The sequence below is a fragment of the Theropithecus gelada genome, chromosome 12 (genome assembly GCF_003255815.1).
Source record: "Theropithecus gelada isolate Dixy chromosome 12, Tgel_1.0, whole genome shotgun sequence".
NCBI classification, from domain to species: Eukaryota; Metazoa; Chordata; class Mammalia; order Primates; family Cercopithecidae; genus Theropithecus; species Theropithecus gelada.
Genome location: NC_037680.1, coordinates 110,505,592 through 110,530,529, shown reverse-complemented (window position 1 = coordinate 110,530,529; position 24,938 = coordinate 110,505,592). Strand labels below are relative to the sequence as shown.

Genomic DNA, 24,938 nt, shown 5'->3' with positions numbered 1-24,938 from the left:
GAACTAGCAGCCACATAATCTTCATGGCCCAGACACCTAGCACAGAGCAGATGTTCAACATTTACGTGATGATTCTCTTGCCGATTTGTTACTCACCATTGATGCTTCTCAGTATATAATATACCAGGAAACTAAGCTCATAACTAATAACTAAATAATGAACTAAACATGGGTAAGAACCCATTTTTTTCATTCATTGAATAAACCCACAAAGTGCCAGGTGCTGAGATGGCAGGCACAATCTTCACCCTCCAGAGTTCACCGTTTGCAAGGAGAGAAGGTTGTTACTATGCGAGTAAAAAAGTGCCATAGGGGCTCAAAGAGTCTCTGTGTGAAGTGGGGAGGCCATCAGGTACCACCCTGGCAAAAGACGATTCCTGTCTCTGTAAAGAGCAAGCAGGAACTGGGCAGGAAGAGAAGTTCAGGATGGAACAGGCAATCCAGACAGAAGACAAGTATGTGCAAAGCATCAGGCATGGCGGATCACCCCGTTTAAGGACGAGCATATGGGAGGCCTGCCAGGGGACAGAGAGCAGGGAATGAGCATGGTGGGGAAGCTGAGAAGCCTGAAATTTATCCTGAATGCTGTAGGGAAATATTGAAATCCTTCCGGAATTTTAAGCAGAACAATGACTGTGTTAGTCCATTTTCACACTGATGATAAAGACATACCCAAAACTGGGCAATTTACCAAAAAAAAAAAAAAAAAAAAAAGAGGTTTAATGGACTCACAGTTCTACCTGGCTGGGGAGGCCTCACAATCATGATGGTAGGCAAGGGGGAGCAAGTCACGTCTTACGTGGATGGCAGCAGGCAAAGAGAATGAGAGCCAAGTGAAAGGGGTTTCCCTCTAAAACCATCAGATCTTGTGAGACTTACTCATCTCCATGAGAACAGTATGGGGGAAACTGCCCCCGTGATTCCATTATCTCCCACTGGGTCCCTCCCACAACATGAGGGAATCATGGGAGCTACCATTGAAGATGAGATTTGGCGGGGGACACAGCCAAACCATATCAGCGACATTTTAGAAACACCACTTTTGGTCACAGTGTAAAGAAGACTGGAGTGGACTGCAGAAGGACATCTCCAGACACTGGGAGACCAGATCAACACACTGCTCAGTCCTTTTGATATGTGACGTCCCCAGAGGTATGTGCTTCCACACAGTCCTGCTCAGAGGGAGGCCACCGGCCAGAAAAGGCAGGTGACCCTCATCTGTAGTCCTTGAGCATCTTGAAATCTCAGGGCTCTATTTGACAATTGTCTTTTCCTTATATTCTTTTCTAAATTATGAATGTAATGTGTGATCATTGTAACCAGTGAAGTATATACTTGATTTTTAAAGTCCATGTTTTTACTGTTAGAAAACAATATTATGCTATAAAATTAATTTGAAATTTGTTTTTTATATTTAAAAAATATCATCCTTTCAAGTTAATAGATATAGATCAAACTTTGTCTTTTAGGAGCGGCAAAATATTCTGCAGTGTGGATACAGCACACTTTCTTTAACCTTTCCCTAGTGATAGACATCAAATAGTGATCTAATAAACATCTTTGTACATACGTCTTTAGGATAGATTCCCAGATGTGAGAGGTTCCAACAGAGGTCTGCATGTTTTTCCTTTAGTAACTATTTACAAATTACTTTCCTAAGAATGGGAAGTGAGTCAGGTTCCCAGAAGCAATGTCCATTTCCCAGCATCATCCCAACACCAGAGACTCCCTTTAACTTTCGTTCATCTGCTGGGTTCAAAACAGTGTTTCATTGTTTCCATTTGAACTTTCCTATCCACAAAATTGAGTCCTTTTTTATATGCTTATTGGTCATTGGACTTTTCTTTCTCTGAATTATTTATTTTCTCTGACAAGTTTTCTATGGGTTGTCTTTCTCTTATAAATTCACAGGAGCTCTTTCTATTTTGGGAAATTCATTATATGCAAACATTTCCCCTAATTTATCAGTTATTATATGAAACTGTTTTATGTAATCAAATATGTTTGTCTTCTCATTCAGAGTTTCTAGGTTTCTGGTTTTGAATTAAGAGTTCCCTTCCACCCAAAGGTTTAACAAATAATGTATTAAATGTGCATATTTGTCAGTTAATTTTCTTTCTAACTGTGATGGGATTTGTGCACTTAAAATGCTGATATACCTTAAAGGAACAATATAAAACTAAGGCTCTCCCACTGAAACTACCACTGGGGCTCTTTGCAACCCTCCTAAGAAAGATGGAGAGGAAATGAAAAACATCATTTTCTAAATATATAAAGAAGAATTACCCATATTATTCCCTCCAACCTCATCAGGCATGAGCCCTAAAGGAGAGTCATTCTCCAGTCTCTGCTCTTTGTATTCTAATTTAAACTGAAAAATGTAAAACAGTAACTAACTAAAGTCTCAGTCCTGTAATCCTAGAATCCATACCACTGAGCCCCATAGCATATAAGGCACCTTGGAGACAAGTTAAACCACATTTCTGTCGCCAAGGGATGATGTTGTCACCAACCTCACGGAGCTCCAAAGAGCTTGCTAAATGGATGTCAAATACACAGCCTGGATTTGATGGAGATTGTCACAGGTGCTTGTCTTCAGTGTCAAATAAACTCAAGGCACAGCTTATATTTTTAATATGGTCCCTTTAAAAAGGCCCCACTCCCTCTAGTCCACCAATCCCCCAGAAGATCTCTAAAGTATGTTCCTCAAGGGGGGGACCTTTGCGATGCTCCCAGCACCTCCGGCCTGGCCCGGGGCCTGGCCCAGGGTGGACATCAGTGAACATGTGACTGAACACATACCCAAACATGGCGACCAGCAGGTTGACCAGCAGGATGTTGGTGGATAACATGTAGATGCACACCAGGGGGATGGTGATCCACTCAGGGAACCGGGGCAGGTTGTGCTCATCCAGCTCCACGCACAGTGGCTTGGACTCATTCCCAGTGAAGGTGCAGTGGGCAAAGTCATACGTGGTACCTGAGGATGTAGAAACCAAGAGGCAAAGTGAGGACCCTCTGGAGGGGTGAGAATGATGGCATCCCCAAGGCCTCAAGAATGTGATGGTCATGAAATGTCTTAGGTCGTGTTCTAAGGCACTTTATCCAAACAAGTCACAGTCCTTAGAATCACCTGTTCATCCACTCAATGCGTATTTACTGAGCAGCTACTAAGAACAAGGCGCTTTGCAAAGATCAAGATAAAAGGAAGGGCCAAGTGAACGTGTTCTTTGCCCTCAAGAAGGTTCCAGCCTCTTTGGATAGGCAGATAATCAACCACACACATTTAAAGTCTCAGCCCATGAAAAGTGCTAAGAAGGACACACACAGTGCTCTGAGGGGCATAGACTGAGACAGCTCATCCAGGAGCAGCTTCCCAAGGAGGAAGGGTCTCAGAACTGAGAGCAGAGGATTAGCAGCAGGAACATGAACTAATGGGGAGGGTAGGAGCCTAGAGCACCCCACAGAGGCAACAGCATGTGCAAAGGCCCTGTGGTGGGGGCCAGGTGGGGGTTGTAAACATCAGTGGAAATGAGAGAATAAGATGTGCACTGAGCAGACATATTAACGTTTTACTTTTTTTTTTTTTTTGAGATGGAATCTCGCTCTGATGCTGAGGCTGGAGTGCAGTGGCACAATCTTGGCTCACTGTAACCTCCACCTCCCAGGTTCAAGTGATTCTCCTGCCTCAGCCTCCCGAGTAGCTGGGACTACAGGCGCATGCCACCATGCCTGGCTAATTTTTTTTTTTAGTAGAGGCAGGGTTTCACCCTGTTGGCCAGGCTGGTCTCGAACTCTTGTCCTCAGGTGATCCACCAGCCTCAGCCTCCCAAAGTGCTGGGATTACACGCATAAGCCACCATCCCCGGCCTATTTTAAAAATTTTTACACTGAAGTGATGGGAAGCCATGAGGCTGTTTTAGGCAGAGGAAAGACACATCAGATTCCCTTTTCCAAAGAATCTCTCTGGCTACAGAAGGGGTTCGAGGGGAAGGAAGGTGAGGAGGTTGTGCCTAAGACTCAGGCAGGCAAGCGATGAGGATGGCTCGCGGGGTGGCAGTGGTGATGGAAAAAACAGATTTCAAAAAAACATTTAGGAGATAAAAATCAACAAAACTAGTGGATGAATTGAATAGCAGAGAATGAAATCCAAGAAGGTGTTAGGGACAATACTGAGGCTTCTGACAGCTCTGTTCACTCAACTGTGTGGAAGCTGGCAGCAAAACTTCACAGGAGGACACTGGGGGAAGTCTGGGTCTGGAAGTAGGCATCAAGACCCTTTTATTAGGATATGCCAAGGTGTGTCTGAGAAATCTCAGAGGAGGGGGCATTGGGTACAAACATCCGGCCTCTGAGAGCTGCTCTGTGCCAGAGATCCTCATCCGAGTGTGTGTGGGGTCATGCCAGCCAGTGAGAGGCCCCATAGAGAAGATGTGCTTTACCAGTTTTGCCCATGAAACAGAGACAGCAAAGTGGAGTCACTTTCCCAGGGCACACAGCACATGAGTGGCTACCCTGGATCTGAACCCCACCTGCCAATTCCTCTTTAGATTCTGGTGGAACTAAAACCACGGACGTGGAGAGTTGTTATGAGGACGAAACGCATCTGTTTCTGTAAAGCGGTAGGCAGTGTGCAGACTGGGCGTGACAATACCAAGGTGCCTTTCCACCACGGCAGGGGAAAAGAGCTGTTTCTAAGGTCTTGGAAGAGGCTTCAGCAGATGGGGCCAGAGAGACTTATGAGGCCGGGAGGATAACACAGAAAACAACAGGCATGGAGAACTGTGACCAGGAGCAACAGGCTCTGGCTCAGGGAAACCAGGACGGTTTTATCGCGGCAGGATAGGAAATGACGAGCCAAGGCTATTGTCAGCATCCTAAAGATGCTTCAGCCCGCCATCCAAAACACACACAATTTACATAGCCCCTCACTTTCCTTCTGTAAATCGGGTGTGGGCAAATTAAAACCATCTGTGCCACCATCAGCCTGCCTCCAAAAACCAGTTGGCAGTGGACTAACTAACGCCGGAAGTCTAAATTCCAGGTTCCAATGTGGATTTTCCAGTGTTGCTCTTTTTGAAAGAAACGGGAGCCCAGTCACTCTGTTACATGGGTGAGTACAACTCACAACCCTCGTTTCTAAACTAGTAAGCCTTGTTGCCTTTAATTACCAATTTTCAATTGTTATTGAAAATATCAGAATCACTATTTTTGAAAAGGTTTAACAATTGAAATGTTGGGCACCATCTGCAAGGCTGATGGAAAATCTTGCTTAAGAGCAAAGAAGAGGTTTCGAGGAGTTAGTTTTTACTGTGTGGTGTTAGAGTCTGTTTCACGTGCGTGCTTCTGAAGTGCGGTCTCTGGGGCAGCCCTGGGGGCTGCTTCAGGGAGCAAATGCCTCATCCAAGCTGTTTCCACCCGAGCCAAGTCAGGCTTACCGTCCACGTCACTGGGCACCTGGCCGAACATGGCCAGGTAGGGCTCGTAGATGACCGAACGGAATATCCACCTCCAGCGCTGCTCATTCTGCCTGAGGATCCCTTGCCTGGCCACGCCAAAGGCCACCATCCACACCGCAAAGAGGAACAGGAAGAAGAACACGTCGATAAGCTGTCAGGGAGGACAAGAGAGCGGAGTCAGGACTGTGCCCACAGTCGGCAAGCCCCTCGGCCTGGCCGTCCTCAGTGGACCATGGAGAAGAGCAGTGGTTCCAGGGCTCAGAGCATCTAAGTCACCCAGAGTTCACTGACTAATTGACAAAGGCGGTCATCATCATCTTTGGATCTTAGGACATCTGTCTTCCAGGGTTAAAACCAGTTTGATGCATTTTTGCTTACTGATCTCCAAACCAGCCCAGCAACAGCAGCTTTCTGAGTGGGAGCCCAGCTCTAGAGCAAAGGAGGAATCTAAGTTTTGGAGGACCTCTCTCTCCCTATACCTCACGATTTTGATACACTTTTAACCCCAAAATTATTTTCGTAGTTTGTCGGTTTGTTTGTTTGTTTGGAAAATAAAAGCTATCCTTATTAGACAAGAATGGACCGTTTCATTTTTTTTTAATTTTGTGCACACATAGCATGACTTCATGGTGACTGGATGTCCCAGAAATGCTTTGAATTAAAACCACAAACTGAAAGAACCTCAATATTGGAATGGAGCTTCCAGATGAGCTCATCTAAATGCTCATCTGATTTAAAGACAGAAACAGTGGAGGTTTGGGTCATCTGGAAAACAAGTTTAGGAAAGCAACACCATCCGTGTGTAATTCTGTCTATTACGTGTATATATAACAAGACTGCTATAGCCTTTCCCTGTATCTATATTACACAGTTAGATGATTCAAGTTCCAATCCTCACTGTGCATCTAGCTCACCGCTTGTCTCTAGACAAACACAGTCCTCCTTGGACTCAACTGTCCCCATGTATAAAATTGGCATAAAAGTTCCTCCCCCGACCACACTCTCAGCAAACTGTCAAGACTCAAATGAATGTACATTGTAAAGTGTAAAATCTAAATAAGTATGAGGTTATTTGTTAACAACGCACTAAATGACACTGTTTGCTCCTCACGACCATCTTTCATTAAATTTTAACCTGGGAGAGGCCCCTGATGAAATACATCAAAGAAAGCAAATGTTACTGATGGTGAAATGCAACAGTCGTTCTAAGGACAAAATCCTCCTGTCAACCATTAAAAGAACTCTGGGCCCCACAAGAGAAATGATGACTACAAATATTCTTGACTCTTACCATCCTCTGCAGCATTATAATCTTGGGTCCTAAGTTTCTGCTTACAGTAAAAATGTGGATCAATCTTAGAGTGAAAATAATGTAGTCCAGACAGAAAATGACTCGTCCAGAATACAAAGAGCTTTTATTAGAAGAGTGGAGGCTAGGGGAAAAAGAAGGAACAGAATTCATGAGATATTGACAAAACATTCTAAAGTTTTGTTTCTAAAAATAACCCGATTTCAAGAAACAGGCAAGAGCTGGAAGGTTGAGTGAGTGCAAACAGGCCAGAAACACCACCCAGCAAAGGCCATGATCTTCTGCTTTCATGGACTCAAGTACAGTCAAGGACATGAAAAGACATGAAAAGCAAAGACATCTCACCAAACTGAGCTCTCAGAGGTTCCTGTCTCTTTAGCCCGCCATCCTCACCCACTACTGCAGGAACCTAACCGCGCTATTGCTAACTTCCCTGGCTCACAAGGCTTCTAGAATGATGCCAACCCCCAGCCCATCCCCGTGACCATTTGGGACTTCACCCTGCCAGCTTTCCCCTAATGAAACTTACCTCATTTGCACCAGATCATTTGATTATCTAACCACCTGCTAATGTGCTCATTGAAAGCCATCTGTGCTTTCTAACTGGAATGATCTAGAAACATGTCCAACCAACTGTGGCTCAAATGCTGGAACCTTAAACCCAACCAGAAAGGGAGGCTATCTGAAGAGGAAATTGACATTTTTACCCCATTCAAATTGGAGAGTGAACACTCATTGTAAACCATCTCATTCTGTATACGTGTAAATACGAATGGTTAAGCTTCTTTACAAAATGACATCATTTGAAAGTACTACTCATATATAATTGCTAGCTTTATCTTTTTTTAAAAAATTGAAACAGGGTCTCACTATGCTGCTTAGGCTGGTCTCAAACTCCTGGTTCAAGTGATCCTCCCACCTCAGCCTCCCAAAGTGTTTGGATTACAGGTGTGAGCCACCATGGCCCAGTTGCTAGCTTTATCTTAAAAGTTATTTGGGGACAACAGGCCAGTTGGGATGCAGGCTAGGCAATGCAAACCATGGTTTGGGGCATACCCTAATCTCTCCATGATGTGGAATATACATTGGTTTTTTGGTGGTAATTTGTGGTTGGTTTTTCTAATCCCACACTCTGGCTGTGCCATTGAGGAAATATGCTTGTAACTGGAAGGGCAGACTCCACAGCCAGCATTCAAATAGAAGTTAAGTGCATATTAGAAGGTCATATGGCCCAACACGAAACAATGCTGTATGATATTTAACATTCTCAGCATCTTCTCCTCTTATTTGACCCAGCAATCCCATTACTGAGTATATACCCAAAGAAAATAAATCGTTCTACCAAAAAGACACATGCTGTCATATGTATGTTGCAGCACTATTCACAACAGCAAAGACATGAAACCAACCTAGATGCCCATCAGTGGTGGACTGGATAAAGAAGATGTGATACATATACTCCATGGAATACTACACAGCAATAAAGAAAGAACATGGATGCAGCTCGAGGCCATTATGCTAAGCGAATTCACGCAGGAACAAAAAACCAAATACCACGTGTTCTCACTTATAAGTGGGAGGTAAACACTGAGTACATATGGACACAAATATGGGAATAATAAACACTGGGAACTCCAAAAGGGGGAAATGAGAGAGAGGGGGCTAACTGCTGGGTATTAGGCTCACTACCTGTTGGGTACTATGCTCACTACTAGGTTAGTTCAACATATGCAAATCAATAATTGTGATTCACTACATAAACAGAATTAAAAGCAAAATCTACACAATCATCTCAATAGGTACAGAAAAAGCTTTCGATAAAATCCAACATCCCTTCATGACCAAAAAAAAAAAAAAACTCAACAAACTAAGCATTGAAGGAACAGACTTCAAAATAGTAAGAACCATCTATGACAAATCCACAGCCAACATCATATTGAATGGGCAAAAGCTGGAAGCATTCCACTTAATAACTGGAACAAGACAAGGATGTTCACTCTCACTACTCCTATTCAACATGGTACTGGTAGTCCTAGCCAGAGCAATCAGACAAGATAAAGAAATAGAAGGTATCCAAATAGGAAAAGAAGTCAAATTATCTCTCTTCACTAATAATATGATTCTATACCTAGAAAACCTTAAAGACTCTGTCCAAAGGGTCCTAGGACAGATAAGTGACTTCAGTAAAGTTTCAGGACACAAAATCAATACACAATAATCAGTAGAATTTCTCAGTTTCTATTTATTTCTCCCCATGATCAGGTGCAGAGGCTCATGCCTGTGACCCCAATACTTTGGGAGGCTGAGGCAGGTGGATTGCTTGAGCCCAGGCATTTGAGACCAGCCTGGACAACATGATGAAACCTCATCTCTACTTAAAAAAATAATTTTCCCCAAAGTCTATAAGAACAAAGAGAAAAATCATGCAGGACTCCTTTTAAATTACACATCAGTGGGAGGGGGAAGAGAGGGGAGACTCAACTTCATGCCAACCAAGCTGCATCTCTATAAAGCAGACACAATGATCTTGTGTAACAATCTCTAATGAGTAATAGACTTCCCTTGGGTTTGAAATGTCTGCAGAGCTTTTCTCCACTTTTGTACTCAAAACACGGAAAATTAGGAAAAGTGAAGAGAGTACTTACCGAAACACAATTCCTGCTATGAAGTAAAAAAGCCCCAGCGTGTCCATAACATTCCACAGGTCAGTAAAATAATTCACCCCATTTATGTACCACTGTGTACAGAAAGGGACAGAGAGGGACATTAGCAGCTTGGAAATATCAACCACTTTCAGATTTTTCAATGTCCACTCATTTTCTTCCAGGTCCTTTTTGAGCCAATGACGTGTTTGCTTATTCTTTCATATGCCAAGTGAGCCCTACCACACGCCCCACGCTAATCCGGGAGGATTGGAAAGTAGGTTGCACACTGGCTGTTCTGCTCTTCATGTCTGCTGGCAAAGTCAGGAAAAAGGATTGACGTATCCTCACCGTTTTTTCAACAGGAATCTGCAGAGGGTGAGTACACCCTCTGTAGGCAGATGTAGACTGTCCGGTCACCATGTACAATGGTACAGACTGTGCACTACACAGTCCTACAGAGAATTACTCATATTGTTGTCATCATAGATTTGTGTCATTACTGTAAAATTTTTCTGTCACATGGCAGTAAAACATCTTGATTAAAAGGAATCTTTTTTAAAAAATGTGCACATAGGTGCTGTATATAACATCTATGAGGACAGATGTGGTCACAGAAATGACTGACAGGAACAGCGTGCCTCAGGGATTGATGTGTATGTGTTGGTCATGATTCTTGGAAGAAAGTATGTCAGGAAAATACTGAAACAAACAGAGCGTATCCTTTCTCTTTTCTCATTTTCCCAAAGAGGGAAAGGAGAAGACCACATCTGGATGGCTCCTATATCAATCCATAAACTGGATTTGGGTAATTCCAGAGTGACCAGCTAATCCTTTCATTTGTCCATCCATTCAAAATATATTTACGGAGAGCACGTGGAATTCCAAACACCTGTGCCAGGCTCCCAGAGCACAGAAACATTGGTGCAATGCTAATTCTCAAGGAATCTACTGTTCGGTGGGAAAGACAGATGTTAAACATGTTGAAAAGAAATGACACGAAGATCGGTATGGGGATAAGACCGAGGCCCCAGGTGAATTCAAAGAAGGAAACCCAACACTTGTGCAAGGCGGGGAAACAACACCAAAGAAATGTCAACAAAGCAACAGGGCACTTCTTAATGTTACTAAATGAACTCACCAATAGGAGTCCATCTGATATTTAGATATTATATTTCCTACTTTGCTGTTGAAACCACAGCCTAGAGAGGCTAAGGAACTCACTCAGCAAGTGGCAGACCTCACGATTCTGAACCCAAGTCAGTTGCTTCTCCCACATCACTCTGCTTCTTCAGATCCCACAGAAATCCTACAGTCTCAGATGTGGAAGGGATTCAAGACACATCATTCATTTCTCAAGAAGCATTTCCTTTCCTTCATTTGTAAATTCAAATAGAAACTTGAGCGGGCCAAGGGGGTGAGGGCACCCAGAAAATATTAAAATCCCCCAGGCTGGGGCAGCACTGTGGGGTGTGTCAACAGTCCACTCACTGTGTGAAGACTCAACTCTCTCTCTTTTTTAAATCAGTACATAGGATGTTTATTGCAGCATTTTTGTTGCAGGGAAAAGTATAATCTGGGAAAAAGATGCAGTCCACCATTAAAGAAATATTGAGTATATTACAATCATGTTTTTAAAAAGGAACAGAGTGATGTCATTTGTCTTGGAGAGATTTCCACAAAGTAAAAGAGAAAGCAAAATGCAGAAAAGTATGGGAAACGGAATCTTGTTTTTGTAAAACAAAGAATGAAGAAAAAAAGCCCCCAAACATACATATGCCTACTCTATTTCATTAAATCTCAGATTGTAAGAAATTGCAGCTTCAGAGATGTTAAAATGTGAAAAAAAAGACATCTCAGATTTGATGTAATACAGTGTGTGTACATAGCACATGGACCAAATAAAAGCAGAAAGAGACACAGCAGTTTATTAACATAGCTTGAGGGCGTTGTCTTTAGAGTAAAGGTTGAGAAAGTTCGTAGGGAGACTAACAAAGAAGGAAAAAAAGGCTCAACAAGCACACACACACACACACACGCACACAATATAATATTCCATTTCTGTGAAATATGTGTGTTTACAAGAAACTAGGTTGAAAAAGAGATCTATGTCTAAGATTAACTTGCAGGAAAACCCATGAGAAATTCTCAAAAAAAAAAAGCAAATTGTAGGGTGATGAACACAGTATGATTCTATTTGGATAAAAACAAACAGAACAAATGCATATATTCCTCTCTTTATGGGCATGAAGAAGGTTGTGAAAGATTATACTCTAGATTGGGCAGGATTATTCTTTATATAGTCCCACTTGTGATAAGCATTATTACTTTGTGATTTTATAAAACTAAATAAAATAAAAACGGACAAAAATTGAGGGGAAACAGATACATCTTGCCGTATAGCTAAAATACGTTTGATATTTTCATTTGTATTACAATTGTCTCTGCCAATAACCATTATTATCAGGACCATAATAAAGGACAAGAGATCTGCTAATTCCTCAGTGATCAATGACAAAATTCAACTAGGCAGTCCACATGGTTTATATTTCTTAATGTATTGTCAACATTCTTGTCACCCTATTCACTCAGTTCAAACATTCTGCCTAGGCTCAGAAACCAAGACAGGCTCCTTCAGGGAGCCACAGGAACTGTTTGCTTGGCTGGTGTTAGCAGCTCCAGTGGCCCCTCACCAACAACCTTTTCCTCTTCTGGTGCCTGGTAAGATCAGGGGGATTGGGAACGTCCCTCCCTGCTGCTAGCTCCCCGCTTAATGCCCTGCAATAGGAGGCAGGTAGGCACCGGGAGACTCGCACTGCCCCAGCCCAACTTCAGCCCGGGAGACTTTCAGAAGCCTGACCTACATGAAGAGAGACATCAGAAATAGGTCAATTCTGAGGCTCCAAGTTACCATCGCAGGGAGAAAACCTGTTTTTAAAGGAAAAGAGGCCTCTTCTCTGAGCGTAATGCCAGAGAGAGGCTGTATTCACAAAATCCCAGGACACTGTGTCATTCTATCCATCAGGATTTGGGGATTCAGCATTCCTCAAGATTGAACGGTGCCCCGCATGAAGGCATGATGGGACTCATCCCATTTTAAATAAACATCCCCAATGTATGTTTAGCAGACCCAAGGATTATTTAGCAACTGTATTTGCACTTATTGACTGCCTCGTTTCAAAATTCCAAATTAGCATTTCGACATCTGCATTCAGGCAAAGGGACACAGGTACATACGGAAGCGCATGACTTTTTGACACCCAGACACAACTTAAATCAGGTCACACCCTGCTTGGGTTTTTGGGGTTTGTTTTTTTTTTCCTAACAAGTGTAAACTAGGTTAATTAAGACAGCACCAGGCCAGCAGAACTGTTTCTTAGAGGAAAGCAATCCCATTTAGGACGTCAAATGCATGAGTCTGCAGACCGGAAGAGAAACAGCGACCCCGAGTGTTGGATTCTTTTAACAGTAAGAATCTCCATGGCTATGTTCTACAGACCCGTTCATGCTGCAGAATCACAGCTGTGAGGCCGGAAAAGGCCTCGGATGGCAGAGCCACCTGGAACACACACTGCTGACCCTAAGCACAGGGCGCTTCCCATACTGTTGATTTCATACCCAGGATTTCTGAGTTAAAAGTGGCCCATTCAAAGGTAATTCTTAAAAATAACAAGAAGAGATACTTAGTAAGCATCCCCCCCATATCCAGCATCACCCACAATGAAGGCAAACAGAATACGTAGGGGTCAACCAGACCCCTACCCTTCTTCCCACAGGCCCAGGGAATTACTTACAGCCCGTTGTCCTTCCCCAGTTTTCCTGCGCACCTGCCCCTGTCTACTCCCAACCCACATCCCTGCCCTGTGTCCTCCCTGAGCAAAAACACCTCATGCTAACTCTGCCCAGGGCCCTTCTCCAAGAAAAATGTACTTCTCCTGAGTCTCCTCCTGCATGACCCGAACAGGTGACTTAGTAGCTAAATGCACATAGGAAATTGGCACAGAGATGTCTGTGATTTACAGACTTTGGATTTCACTGTTGCAAGTCCTCTGGGCCAACCTCCCAGTAAATGTAAGACTCGCCCACTTAGTGCTGCTTGCCGATGCTCATCTCTTCTCCTTGAAAGCTCCCAGAAATCATCATGAACTGGTAGAACTCTCCACGGGGGAAGAGATCTTCGTCTGTTTGGTCCATTGCTGCCGAGAACAGTGCCTGGCACAAAGTAGGGGTGTGAAATATTTGTTGAAAGGAAGAATGCATTAATGAAATACTTGGATGAAGCCAAGACCAATCTCCCTGCAGCTTACATCCAGGCCAAGGTCTGCTTCCAAAGCAACCCAGAACAAGTCCTCTCTCTCAGATTCTTGTTTTTTGTTTGTTTGTTTGTTTTGTTTCTTTTTGTTTTGTTTTGAGATGGAGTCTCGCTCTGTCACCCAGGCTGGAGTGCAGTGGAGCAATCTCAGCTCACTGCAACATCTGCCTCCAGGGTTCAAGCAATTCTACTGCCTCAGCCTCCTGAGTAGCTGGGATTACAAGCACGCACCACCATGCCTGGCTAATTTTTGTACTTTTAGTAGAGATGGGATTTTGCCATGTTGGCCAGGCTGGTCTCAAACTTCCTGACCTCAGGTGATCTGCTCGCCTCGGCCTCCCAAAGTGCTGGGATTACAGGCATGAGCCACTGCGCCCAGCCTCTGGTTTCTTCAGATGCCTGAAGGAGTCAAACAATGTCTGGACTTGCACAGCAGCTTCTGAGCCTTAATGCAGCAAGGGAAGCAGGGTCAAGGACAGGTAGAGAAATGTTTGGGAGCCTGAGGGGTGAAAAGTAGCAGAAAAAGGACTTTTGACTTTTCATCAACCATTCTGAAAAGAGGCCACCAAAGCGCCCTCTGCCCCAGAGAACACCCTTGAGCCCCTGCCTGTGGGGCTGCGGACAGGGTTCCTCTCCAGCTCCCCAACGCTGGTCTCCTGAGTGTTACCATGGCCACTCCAGGGCACACAGCCCTTGGGTTGAACTATGAAGACCTTGCTTCATCAATCCTTTTAGTAAAAACACACACGCTTGTCAGAAACATGTCAGTGCCAGCTCCTGTGCCAGCCCCTGAGGACCAAATGTGAATAAGAAATAAACATCTAAATCAAATCATTCCCATGCCACACAATTCTGAGCAACAACAAGAGTATGTGTTAGGAACTGGAAACGCTCAAAGGAACCTCCCAGTGCAGCTGATGCAAGAAGAGATGCACTAGGGCACCATGCCAGACGTCCATCCTCTTATTCTCTAAATAACCTCTTGCAGGTCCAAAAAATTCAGTAAGTTACTACTGCACCAGCCATTCGTAATTCCAGCTGGTTTTTTCTCCCTCCCCACCTCCACATTTCTCCTGTCTCTCTCTCTCTCTCTCTCTCTCTCTCTCTCTCTCTGCTAATTTGTGCTCAAGACTCATTTCCCCATCAGGCTATGAATCCATTGTCACTTGATTCTACTCAGTGGCTACCTTTGAGATGTCAGGCTGGTCACCTGAGTCATGCAGTGTGCTGCTCCAGTTCCTACAGACCCTGTGCCTCTTCCAACAAACTCTGCTGCCCCCACAGAGCTCAAGTTCCTGCCTGTGAGTGGCCACCAAGGGTTGGAGGCCTGTGTGACCTCCCAGGTGGTCCAGTTGCCTCTCGTGTAAGCTGTGCCGGTAAGGGCCTGCCAGGAACCAGCGGGCTGCCCTCCAAGGCTACCAATTTCCACAGACCAGGCAAAACCCTTTGGTGGCCAGGCATGGTGGCTCACACCTGTAATCCCACCACTTTGGGAGGCCGAGGCAGACGGATCATGAAGTCAAGAGATCAAGACCATCCTGGCCAACATGGTGAAACCCCATCCCTACTAAAAATACAAAAATTAGCTGGGCATGGTGGCGCGTGCCTGTAGTCCCAGATACTCGGGAGGCTGAGGCAGGAGAGTCGCTTGAACCTGGGAGGCGGGGATTGCAGTGAGCCAAGATCATGCCATTGCACTCCAGCCTGGGCGACAGACCAAGATACAGTCTCAAAAAAAAAAAAAAAAAAAAAAAATTGGCACTTACCCTACTCTTGGGGCAGACACTGTCCCAGTTGTTTCCAGTACATAATAGGACATCAGCCAGCCCCTCAGAGGGAGTGAGAGGTAGGGGGTGTTGGGGCTTTTCCCCCTCCAGTGCTACAAAGCCCCCAATCTCACCCTTTCATCCCCTCCCTCTTGCAAAAGCTAAGCTGAGAATGCTGCTTTTTGTTCCTGAAGTGCCTTTGAAAAGGGTCTTGGTCATGGTCAACTACAAGTGAGAGTGGAGGACACCACGCCAGCTCAGGAGAAGGGAAAACGCAAGACCTCATCCACAGTGAGCTCCCGCACCATGGCTCCAGGATTCCTAGCTGGATGAGGGCTGCTTCTCTCACTTTCTCACTCTGGTCTGGGCCCGCCCTGTTCTAAACGATGAATCTCCTTCAGTCTTTCTCTGCTTCCCTCAAATAGAATATTTCCATTCCCTCGCTGCTGCTGACACATACATAGCAAATCACAACACAGAGCAAGGAAGTAGGATGGCAGCTAAGAGAAAGAGACTTGTTGTAGGTGTTACAGGTTAAATTGTGTCTCCAAAAATTCACACGTGGAAGTCCTAACCCCCAGTACCTTGGCATGTGACATTGTTTGGAAACAGGGGCATTGCAGATATCACTAATTAAGTAAAGAGGAAGTCATGCTGAAGTAGGGTGGCCCCTGATCCAGTACGACAAATGTCCCCAGGAAGAGTGGAAATTTGGACACAATCACTCAGGCAGGAGTCACCCCTGAGGACAGGGATCAGAGTGATGCATCGACAAGCCAAGGAATGGTGAAGCTTGCCAGCTGGCCGGCAAAAGCTAGAGGAGGGGCTAGGACAGAGTCTCCCACACGGCCTTCAGAGGGAGTCAGCCCTGCCGACAGCTTGATCTCAGACTTCTGGCCTCTAGAACCATAAGGCAATGAACTTCTGTTATTAAAGCCATATGGTCTATGGTGCTTCATCTTGGCAGCCCTACAGACTGATACTGAGGGCATGGCCTGGGCAGGGCTGTGACTTCCCAGGGCAGTGCATGGGACTCCCACAGGGCTGATCCGAAGTTAGGGAAATCTCCTGCACATAGCAGGGCCCTGTCCTGGGGGAAGAATTGCTGGTAAGTGAAGCCTGATAATCCTGCTATTCAACACTGGCATGAGTCATTTAGCTCATGCTTCCTCCACCTGCATCCCAGCTCTATTCCCCATCTGCACCTCAGACCTACTAGGCAAGGAAAGGCAGATACAGGGCACTGGTACCAGGACTCTTCCCACAGGTCATACCCATGGCAGACATCACTAATCAATCAAAACACTCTCCTGCTGAGAACAGACAGACCCTTGGAATCTTTCTCAACCCAGGACTGCTGGGAGTCACCAAAAAAAGTCTGTCACAGTTGGCATGAAAGTTTAAGTCAACATAGGGTTCTTATACGAGTCAATGACTCTATAAGGGCAATAAAAACACTCTTTGCCCCTCCAGATCTCTTGCAGCACATGGCATTGTACCTCGGAAACTGTCAATGCCTAGCATGCACTTGCTGAATTGATGTATTTTTGCATTTAGGTTCAGAGGGGACAACAGAGACAACAACAGCAGTTCTCAAACAATTTGTAAACTGCTAAGTATGAAAGGATTTTCTGGGATGACTTTTCATAATGGTTTAGGGATAACGCCACTTTCACCATCGACATTTATTTCTTCAACAATTACTAACCAAGTGCCTGCTACACAGGAGTCCTGAGCTAGACTTCTGGGTTCAACGGTAGAGAAAGGATGCCAAAAATGAAGGTCCCAAGAAACTGCAGAAAAGCACCATGAATAATTCACACCAGCTCCCTGAAACCCACAGGGAGTTACATGACTTTAAAACATTGTCACCCTGACATGCTGGGCATTAAGATGCTCTTAGCTCAAAAGTCCTGCCAGCTCCCTGCTACTTATCATGCCACGGTAATGGCAAACCACTCCTGATGACAGCAGTGGGTTTACCATCCTGGGTCTCTCTTCTTTTCGAACACTCCCCCATTCCTGACTAATACATCTCCATCAATTAACATTCATTAGAGAGCACAGAATAAACTTGGTACTAGGAGATCTTACTGAATTACTAAGGGTGTGAAAATGCACCTTCACATTCACAGATTAGCACCTAAAGAGAACATTTATTTTGGGAAAATAATGACTTTTGAACTTCAGAAGCAACTTCTATACCTCTTGGCTTTAAAAAGATGCCTCCTACCGAGGAAGCGAGGGGATTCCTGCTGTCATGGCTGCCCTACCTGTCTCACTTCATCACAGAAGAGGACAAAGACCAGTGCATACAGGACCAGCTCAGGGGGGTGTGGCACCGAATGGAAATCCATGAGCAGCACGTAGGCAAACAGCAGGAGGAAGGCTATGTAGAAGACCACATTCCAGGAGAAGACCACGAAGGGGGAGGTGAAGAACGCCACATAGTACCAAAGCAGCTTCTTGTGCTTGTCAACAGGCTTCTTCCTGGACCCAGAGATAAGGGCATCGTCAGTGTCCTTGCAAGCATGGGATGGGCACAGCCCTCCCCACTTCTAAACATAGATAAATACAGACTTGTAACCAGGAGGAAGAGACAGGATCAAAACTGTCCTAAGATGGACCCGACCCCAATTCAATACCTGGCATTTTGCAATTAACAAATCCACATTCTGCCCCAGATATTAAAGACACAACCCCACCTCTACTCACTTAAGAGGGAACCCAGGAAAAGTCAGGGGAGAAACCAGACCAAATTCATAGGCACCAATGTGAACATCATAAGTTCTAGGCTTTTTAATCATTTACACAAGAACACACATATGTGGATGCATCTACACACACTGGCACACACACACACACACACACAATTATGTGCCTTGGTTTGTACCTAAATGATACAAAGCCACAGCCCACCAAGGGTATAATAAAGAGACACAGGATAATCTTCCAGTTCTTGGTGTCTCGTGAAATCTCTCCATACCATTGCTTAGAAAGAAAATTCTACAGGGAAACAAAGACAGAGAACAAGTCCTTATTAACACAATTATATGCAGGATGGCATGCAAACTTTCTTCCCTGCCCCACGCTTTCCCCAAAATACACAGCTCTTTGAATTAATGCCCTTATTTTTTTTTTGAGACGGAGTTTCACTCTTGTTGCCCAGGCTGGAGTGCAATGGCGCGATCTTGGCTTACCACAACCTTCGCCTCCCGGGTTCAAGCGATTCTCCTGCCTCAGCCTCCTGAGTAGCTGGGATTACAGGTGTGTGCCACCAGGCCCAGCTATTTTGTTTGTTTGTTTGTATTCTTAGTAGAGATGGGGTTTCTCCATGTTGGTCAGGCTGGTTGCAAACTCCCAACCTCAGGTAATCCACCTGCCTTGGTCTCCCAAAGTGCTGGGATTACAGGCATGAGCCACCACACCTGGCCAAACTTGGTTTTATTTTAACTCTTTTTCTCAGTTGGATTATGTGCACTTTAAAGTAATAGTTGTGTACGTTCAAATTCAATAAACCTAGGAATTTTTTGTCCAACTCACATTTTTATTACATAAGTTTAAACAAGTATCTTTCTGGCTCCTTTGTCTTCAATGATCACAAATTCACAGGCACAGCCAGTACTACCTGCAGAGTCCCCAAGGATTCATTTCTGGAGAAAGACAGGTGATGCTTTTGTCAGGAAACTAAAAGGAAGTTCGGAAGCGGGAGACTGTCGGTATCTTGACGTCAATTCAGGCTGAAATGCATGAAAAAGCTCTTCCCAGACTGAATCAACCCTTGACATTGGGATAGAAGGAACTTCCACAAAGGTGGAAGTTAGAAAACTCACGGCAGCTCCGAGAGTTAGCAGGGAGCATAGACTCGACCACATCAAAGGATCCACATCTCTCAAAAAATAGCCCGTCAAGCAGAAGGAGGTTGGTGTGTCTCAGGAGCAGAGGAAAAGGGAAACCCAGGACCTTCTCAGTGCGGGCTTGGAGGGCTGGGACTGACATGCACCCCTGCAGCCCTGGGCACCTGCCCTGCCCTTGGAGGAGGATGGCTGCTTCTGAGGGCCCCTGCCTGGGGCTGCTCCAGCCAGGTGCGTGCTCGACCCGTGAGGACTAGTGTCCTGGAACAAGGTGTCAGCTTTCAACAAACAACCAATTGCAGTTGGTGGGTAAAGGGCCAGCTGCTTTGCACTGGGCCGGGCAACAGTGAAGCAGGTTCTACAGTTTCCCAGAGGTACCCAGCAGGCCAAGCCCCGGTGCCCACAGTGGCAACATCCTCATCAGCACATCACGTCTGTCCCTGTCCCTTCCCTGTCTCCCTGGCGCCTCCTGTGCTTCCCAGGTTCACCTCCAGAATAAACTCCTTGCATTGAAATCCTCACTTTGGGGTTTGCTTCTTGGGAGGGTGCGCGGGGGTCATGGGCAAGAAAGACAGGTTGTGCTTAGTCTTCCTCACTCTCCTGCTGGGGCCATCACGGAGTGTCACTGTCAGGCCCCAGTCACAGAAATTACAGCATTGGGTTGGGTTCCATGGTCACTGGCAGCATTCTGATGTCACACAGCACCTTGACTACTGAAAGGAAACTCCCTGGCCGGGCCCACAGGTGATCCTGTGGCCTGCTGGTAAGATCTTCAGTGAAATGAATGACCTGGCATCTGATTGAAACCTCAGGATCTGTGAACCTGGGCAGGAGTAAAAGCCAGCCTCCACAGGGCCCCAAGTTCTGGGACATACGCAAGATGGGGTTTGGGGCCCAGGAAGCCATAAGCAGAGTGTGGCCCACCTGGGAAGCCAGCCCAGCCTCCCAGGCACAGCCCGACTCCAGTACCAGCCTTGCTTCTACCCACTACACTGCAGCAGAGGCTAAAACTGAGCAATAGTAAGACCCTCTCTGTGCGCTCCTTGTCATGGATCAATGCTCTCATTTAACCTAGCTTAGTTGCAGTAGTAAGCGGGTTTTGTTCATAAACACTTGGCTGTATGATATCATGGAAAGTCCATGACATGAAAGTTGCAGGCAATCAACATGAGAGCCGATCCCACTGCTGCTACTTCCCAGCAGTGCAAGCTGGAAGGACATTCCAGAACCTCTCTGAGCTCCTGCATCCTCCTCAGTGAAATGGGAGGGCACCCATCGCCACAGGTGCTGTGAAGATGAAACGTGGCCTTGTGTATAACAGCTGTGGCTGACAAGCGTTGGTCCCTCCATCTCTTCCCTTCCCCCTCCCCTTCTCACACCCACATTTCTACAACTGGAACTGTGGATGAAAAGCTCCCCTCTGCAGCCTGAGACACCAGGTGCAGACTATGATTCATTCACTTCAGTGCAGAAACCCTCAAGACTGCTTTTACCCATTTCACAATAGTTTCCCTACCACTATCACTACTAACTGCAGTAGCAATAGCTAAATAAAAGACCAATGCCTTTCACATATTATCTCCTTAAATCCTCACAATAACCCTTTATCCGCTACTCTCACCATTTTGCAGACGAAGAAACTAAGACACGGAGAGCTCATGTGACTTGGCCCATCATCACACACTTCATTGGGGGTACAGCGGATGGAGACCCAAGCAGTGGGATCCAGAGACACAGCTCATAATTGCGATGCTGTGTTGTTTACTTAGTGGAAACTCAAAGAATATTCTTTGTTCTGCACCATTTCTTAAAGCATGGGTTTCAACCAATGCCTATATTCTGCCATCTCCCACATCATCACCAAACCACTCCTTCTATGGCTTTTATATTGGAGAATAAGGTTTGTTTTTAATATTTTTTAATGCCGCTGATAGCATCTGACATAAAAGCCCCACGTGGTCTGGAGGCTGAGCACGGTTTACCTGGACCCCAGGCTGGGCGATGAAATGCTGGTCTGTGGCCTCCACCGCCAGCTCCAGACAGTTGCTTCCACCCCAGGCTTCACAGGAATAGACCAGCAGCTGTTCTGCCAAGTCTTCATCGCTGCTGTAACACTCAGTGAAGAGCTCTACAGCGACAGCAGCACAGAGAGAAGCTGGTGTCAGAGCTGCACATGACCGAAACTGTGCTGCTTCCACCCCAGCCAACTCCTGAATCCAAGAATAGCCTGGGTGTGAGTCCATTCTTATAAAAGGCATAGAAAATGCCATCACAACACAATTCGTTACTGAATAGCAGGATTTTCTAAAGGCACAACAAACCCAGCAGAGCTCTTGATGGCAGCAGGTGGCAATACCTGCTCACTGGATTGAGACTGCATTGCACACAGGGAGTCCCTCTCTTTGATGGGCTTCCATCTGGGCTCAGGCAGAAGAGCCTCAGCCACTGAGAAGGGCTCTAGACCTTCTGCACCTCCCCTCCTTCCATTCCCCCGTAATCAGAGCAGCCCTTCTTCCATCTCATCTGAACTCTACGTCTTCTTGGCAAGGTTGTTTGGCAGATAAGGCACAGAGAGAAAAAAGGCAGGGCGCGGTGGCTCACACCTGTAATCCCAGCACTTTGGGAGGCCAAGGCGTGCGGATCACCTGAGGTCAGGAGTTCGAGACTAGCCTGCCCAACATGGCAAATCCCCGTCTTTACTAAAAATACAAAACATTAGCTGGGCAACGTGGCGGGCACCTGTAATCCCAGCTACTCAGGAGGCTGAAGCAGGAGAATTGCTTGAACCTGTGAGGCGGAGCTTGCAGTGAGCCGAGATCATGCCACTGCACTCCAGCCTGGGCAACAAGAGTGAAACTCCGTCTCAACAACAATAACAACAACAACAACAACAACAACAAAAACCACTGACCTACTGCATTAGCGTGTGCTTACATTTCATGATCTAAAGACAAAGAAATTGCAGTGTAGATCCTGAGAGGAAATTTTTTAAAAGTAAAAATATTAGGAGCCATTGCCTAATTGAGGCCATCCAGAAATGAACTGCTTTGAAACTTTAATAAATTAAAAGAAATAATTAGACACCTTTTTTCCAACACGGACAAGCTAAACTCATGAGCATGTTTACATTTGATAAGACACTAGACAAACCTGGATGCAAATACCACATTGCAAACTTAAAACTGTCAAGTGAAAATGGAAAAAACTGAGCAGTTCTGAAATTCTCATTTTAAATGATGTTTAGAGGCAGTCAGTTCCGGATTTCTCATGTTCCTGAATGATCGAGGCCTCTGTGCAAAGGGCACTGACAAGCTTTGTTCGAGGACTGAATAGCAAACAGAGTTAGGCATCCTGAGACATGCCAGGAGAGTAATGCTTAGTGGAGTTTCGTCCACTCCAGGCAATGAGTAATCTCAGCTGCAGCCCTGATAGAAGCTCCGTGTCCCCTAACTTCAGTGAGCTGCAGCGCAACCATCATTAGAGTTACCCCTTGGGAACCGAGGCAAGGGGAAGCAACCCAAGATGCTACTGAGGCTGCTGCTTTTGCTACGAGTGACAAACCATGAGTGTTGCAGGCTCAGGGGCTGGGTCCTCTGGCAGTGTGTGCGTATGAAACTGGCAGACTAACTGGTTAGTGTGCAAGTCAGGTAAAATCTCAGCCCTGTCACAGTGTTGTAATGGCATCCAGAACCCCCCCCCACAACACAAAAAAATACTCCAATGCTCCCTGAGTTGCTTAGAACTGGGCCCGGGTATGGCCCTGGGTGGCCGTGGGATCAGGGAGCCCAAGGTTTCCCACGTTCATTCTTGGAAAATTCCGTATGTGCCAGGACCAAGGAACTTGTGGCATCCGGACCTTGTGGTCTGCAGCCCTCAATTAGGCTGGGGAGCTTGGATACACCACGGACCTCCACCACCTGGCCTGTGAGTGCCACTGGCAATGTCTATGCTGCATGGCAGATCTGCACCCACTGCAGCATCCCACACTGTGGACTCACCGACAGCCCGCGTCTCGTACTCATTAGCCAGCTCCTCGGACTCCCCAGCAGCATTGATGTCGTTCTTCACTTTGGCCAGAGTCTTCAGAAGCTTGCTGGCTCCCAGGGCTGCCAGAGTGCAGCCCCTGGTCTTTTTAGGGCAGTGGAGAATTTTAAGGTTAATTCTCTTTTTTTTTTTTTTTTTTTTGAGATGGAGTCTCACTCTGCCACCCAGGCTGGAGTGCTGTGGTGCAATCTTGGCTCACTGCAACCTCCGCATTCCGGGTTCAAGTGATTCTCCTGCCTCAGCCTCCCAAGTAGTTGGGATTACAGGTGCCCGCCACCACACCCGGCTACTTTTTGTATTTTTGGTAGAGACGGGGTTTTGCCATGTTGGTCAGGCTGGTCTCGAACTTCTGACCTCAGGTGATCCACCAGCCTTGGTCTCCCAGGGTGCTGGGATTACAGGTGTGAGCTACCTTGCCCAGCCTAAGGTTAATTCTTAATCCCCTGAAGTGGTCAAGTTAACATTAATGTCCAGCAAGAATGTATTCATGGCAAAAGCAGGAAATAGTAGAATCAATTTGATGGGAGGGGTTAGAGAATGTGGCTGACACGTGCAAATGGAAATTGCTCTGGGGTCAGTGAGCCCTAAACTCTCCCTAGGAACTAGTCATAATGATTCAAAGTAAAATTTTTAATGAACATAAAATAACTTGGAACCTGAATACGTTCATAGTCTTGAACATAGAATTAGCATATAAAAATATTAAGAGTAATGCCATGAGAAACTGACAGTAAGACCATGATAGTGGGAGGTCTAATTCACTCTCATACTGGAATAGTTCAAAAGTTGAGTGGGTCCTGGGCAAGAACACAGAGGACTTGAACAACGTAACTTTAAGACTGAGTATGTGAATTCAATATTCAATATCTGAGCTTAACTCTCAAAATAAAGTAATGTGAGTGTCCATAAACCATTTACAAAAGTTCTTACATGCTAAATCACTAGGAAAATTCTCAATAAACTTTCCAAAGCGGAATTTTTCATAGGGCCTACCTCCTGTCCATAATGCAATAAAGCTGGAAATTAATTTTTAAAATCAAATGTGAATACCTCATCCACTTGGAAAACAATCACACACCCACACACACCTGAGAAGCAGGTGCCTACTGGACTGCCCCCCAAGCCCGACTACTTTCCAGGGACTGTCCCTCCCAACATGGAACAGAGGCCATGTTCATCTGACCTCAGACATCCCATTTCACTGATGATGTTTTATATTAGCATGTGAATTTTGAGAGGATCAGAACTGTTAAAACAAAGCATACATGTGGTGTAAATCTGTTGTGGGCTTGGGCACTTACCTGCTCCCAGATGACTTTGGAGAGTTCCTTCTTGTTCTGAAGAATGGCCCAGATGAAGAGAGCTTGCAGGGGGTGCCGAGTAATAGGAGACACGTCCTGGGGGGTTAGAGCATGTGGTCAGCATGTGCAAATGGAAACTATTCTGGGATCAGGAAGCCCTAGAAGAGTGGCCCACGTTTGGAGGGCTCTGTGGCTTTGTGCACGACTCCATTCTCATAGTACAGTGATGTGATTTTCATCTCTGCAACTCA

General features: G+C 45.6%; 1 protein-coding gene across 3 annotated transcripts in view; it reads right to left on the bottom strand.

Annotated features, from left to right (window-relative positions):
• Nucleotides 1-24,938, bottom strand: part of TRPM8 (transient receptor potential cation channel subfamily M member 8) — a 99,574-nt gene that overhangs the window by 29,582 nt on the left and 45,054 nt on the right. For all 3 annotated transcript variants that reach the window (XM_025404601.1, XM_025404600.1, XM_025404602.1), the window contains 9 exons: nt 24,688-24,783; nt 23,341-23,470; nt 21,325-21,470; nt 18,382-18,494; nt 17,762-17,978; nt 9,414-9,505; nt 6,751-6,892; nt 5,439-5,610; nt 2,803-2,980 (listed from right to left, as the gene is read on the bottom strand). In XM_025404601.1, coding sequence (XP_025260386.1) covers nt 2,803-2,980; nt 5,439-5,610; nt 6,751-6,892; nt 9,414-9,505; nt 17,762-17,978; nt 18,382-18,494; nt 21,325-21,470; nt 23,341-23,470; nt 24,688-24,783 — 1,286 coding nt within the window. The remainder of the gene's footprint in view (nt 1-2,802; nt 2,981-5,438; nt 5,611-6,750; nt 6,893-9,413; nt 9,506-17,761; nt 17,979-18,381; nt 18,495-21,324; nt 21,471-23,340; nt 23,471-24,687; nt 24,784-24,938) is intronic.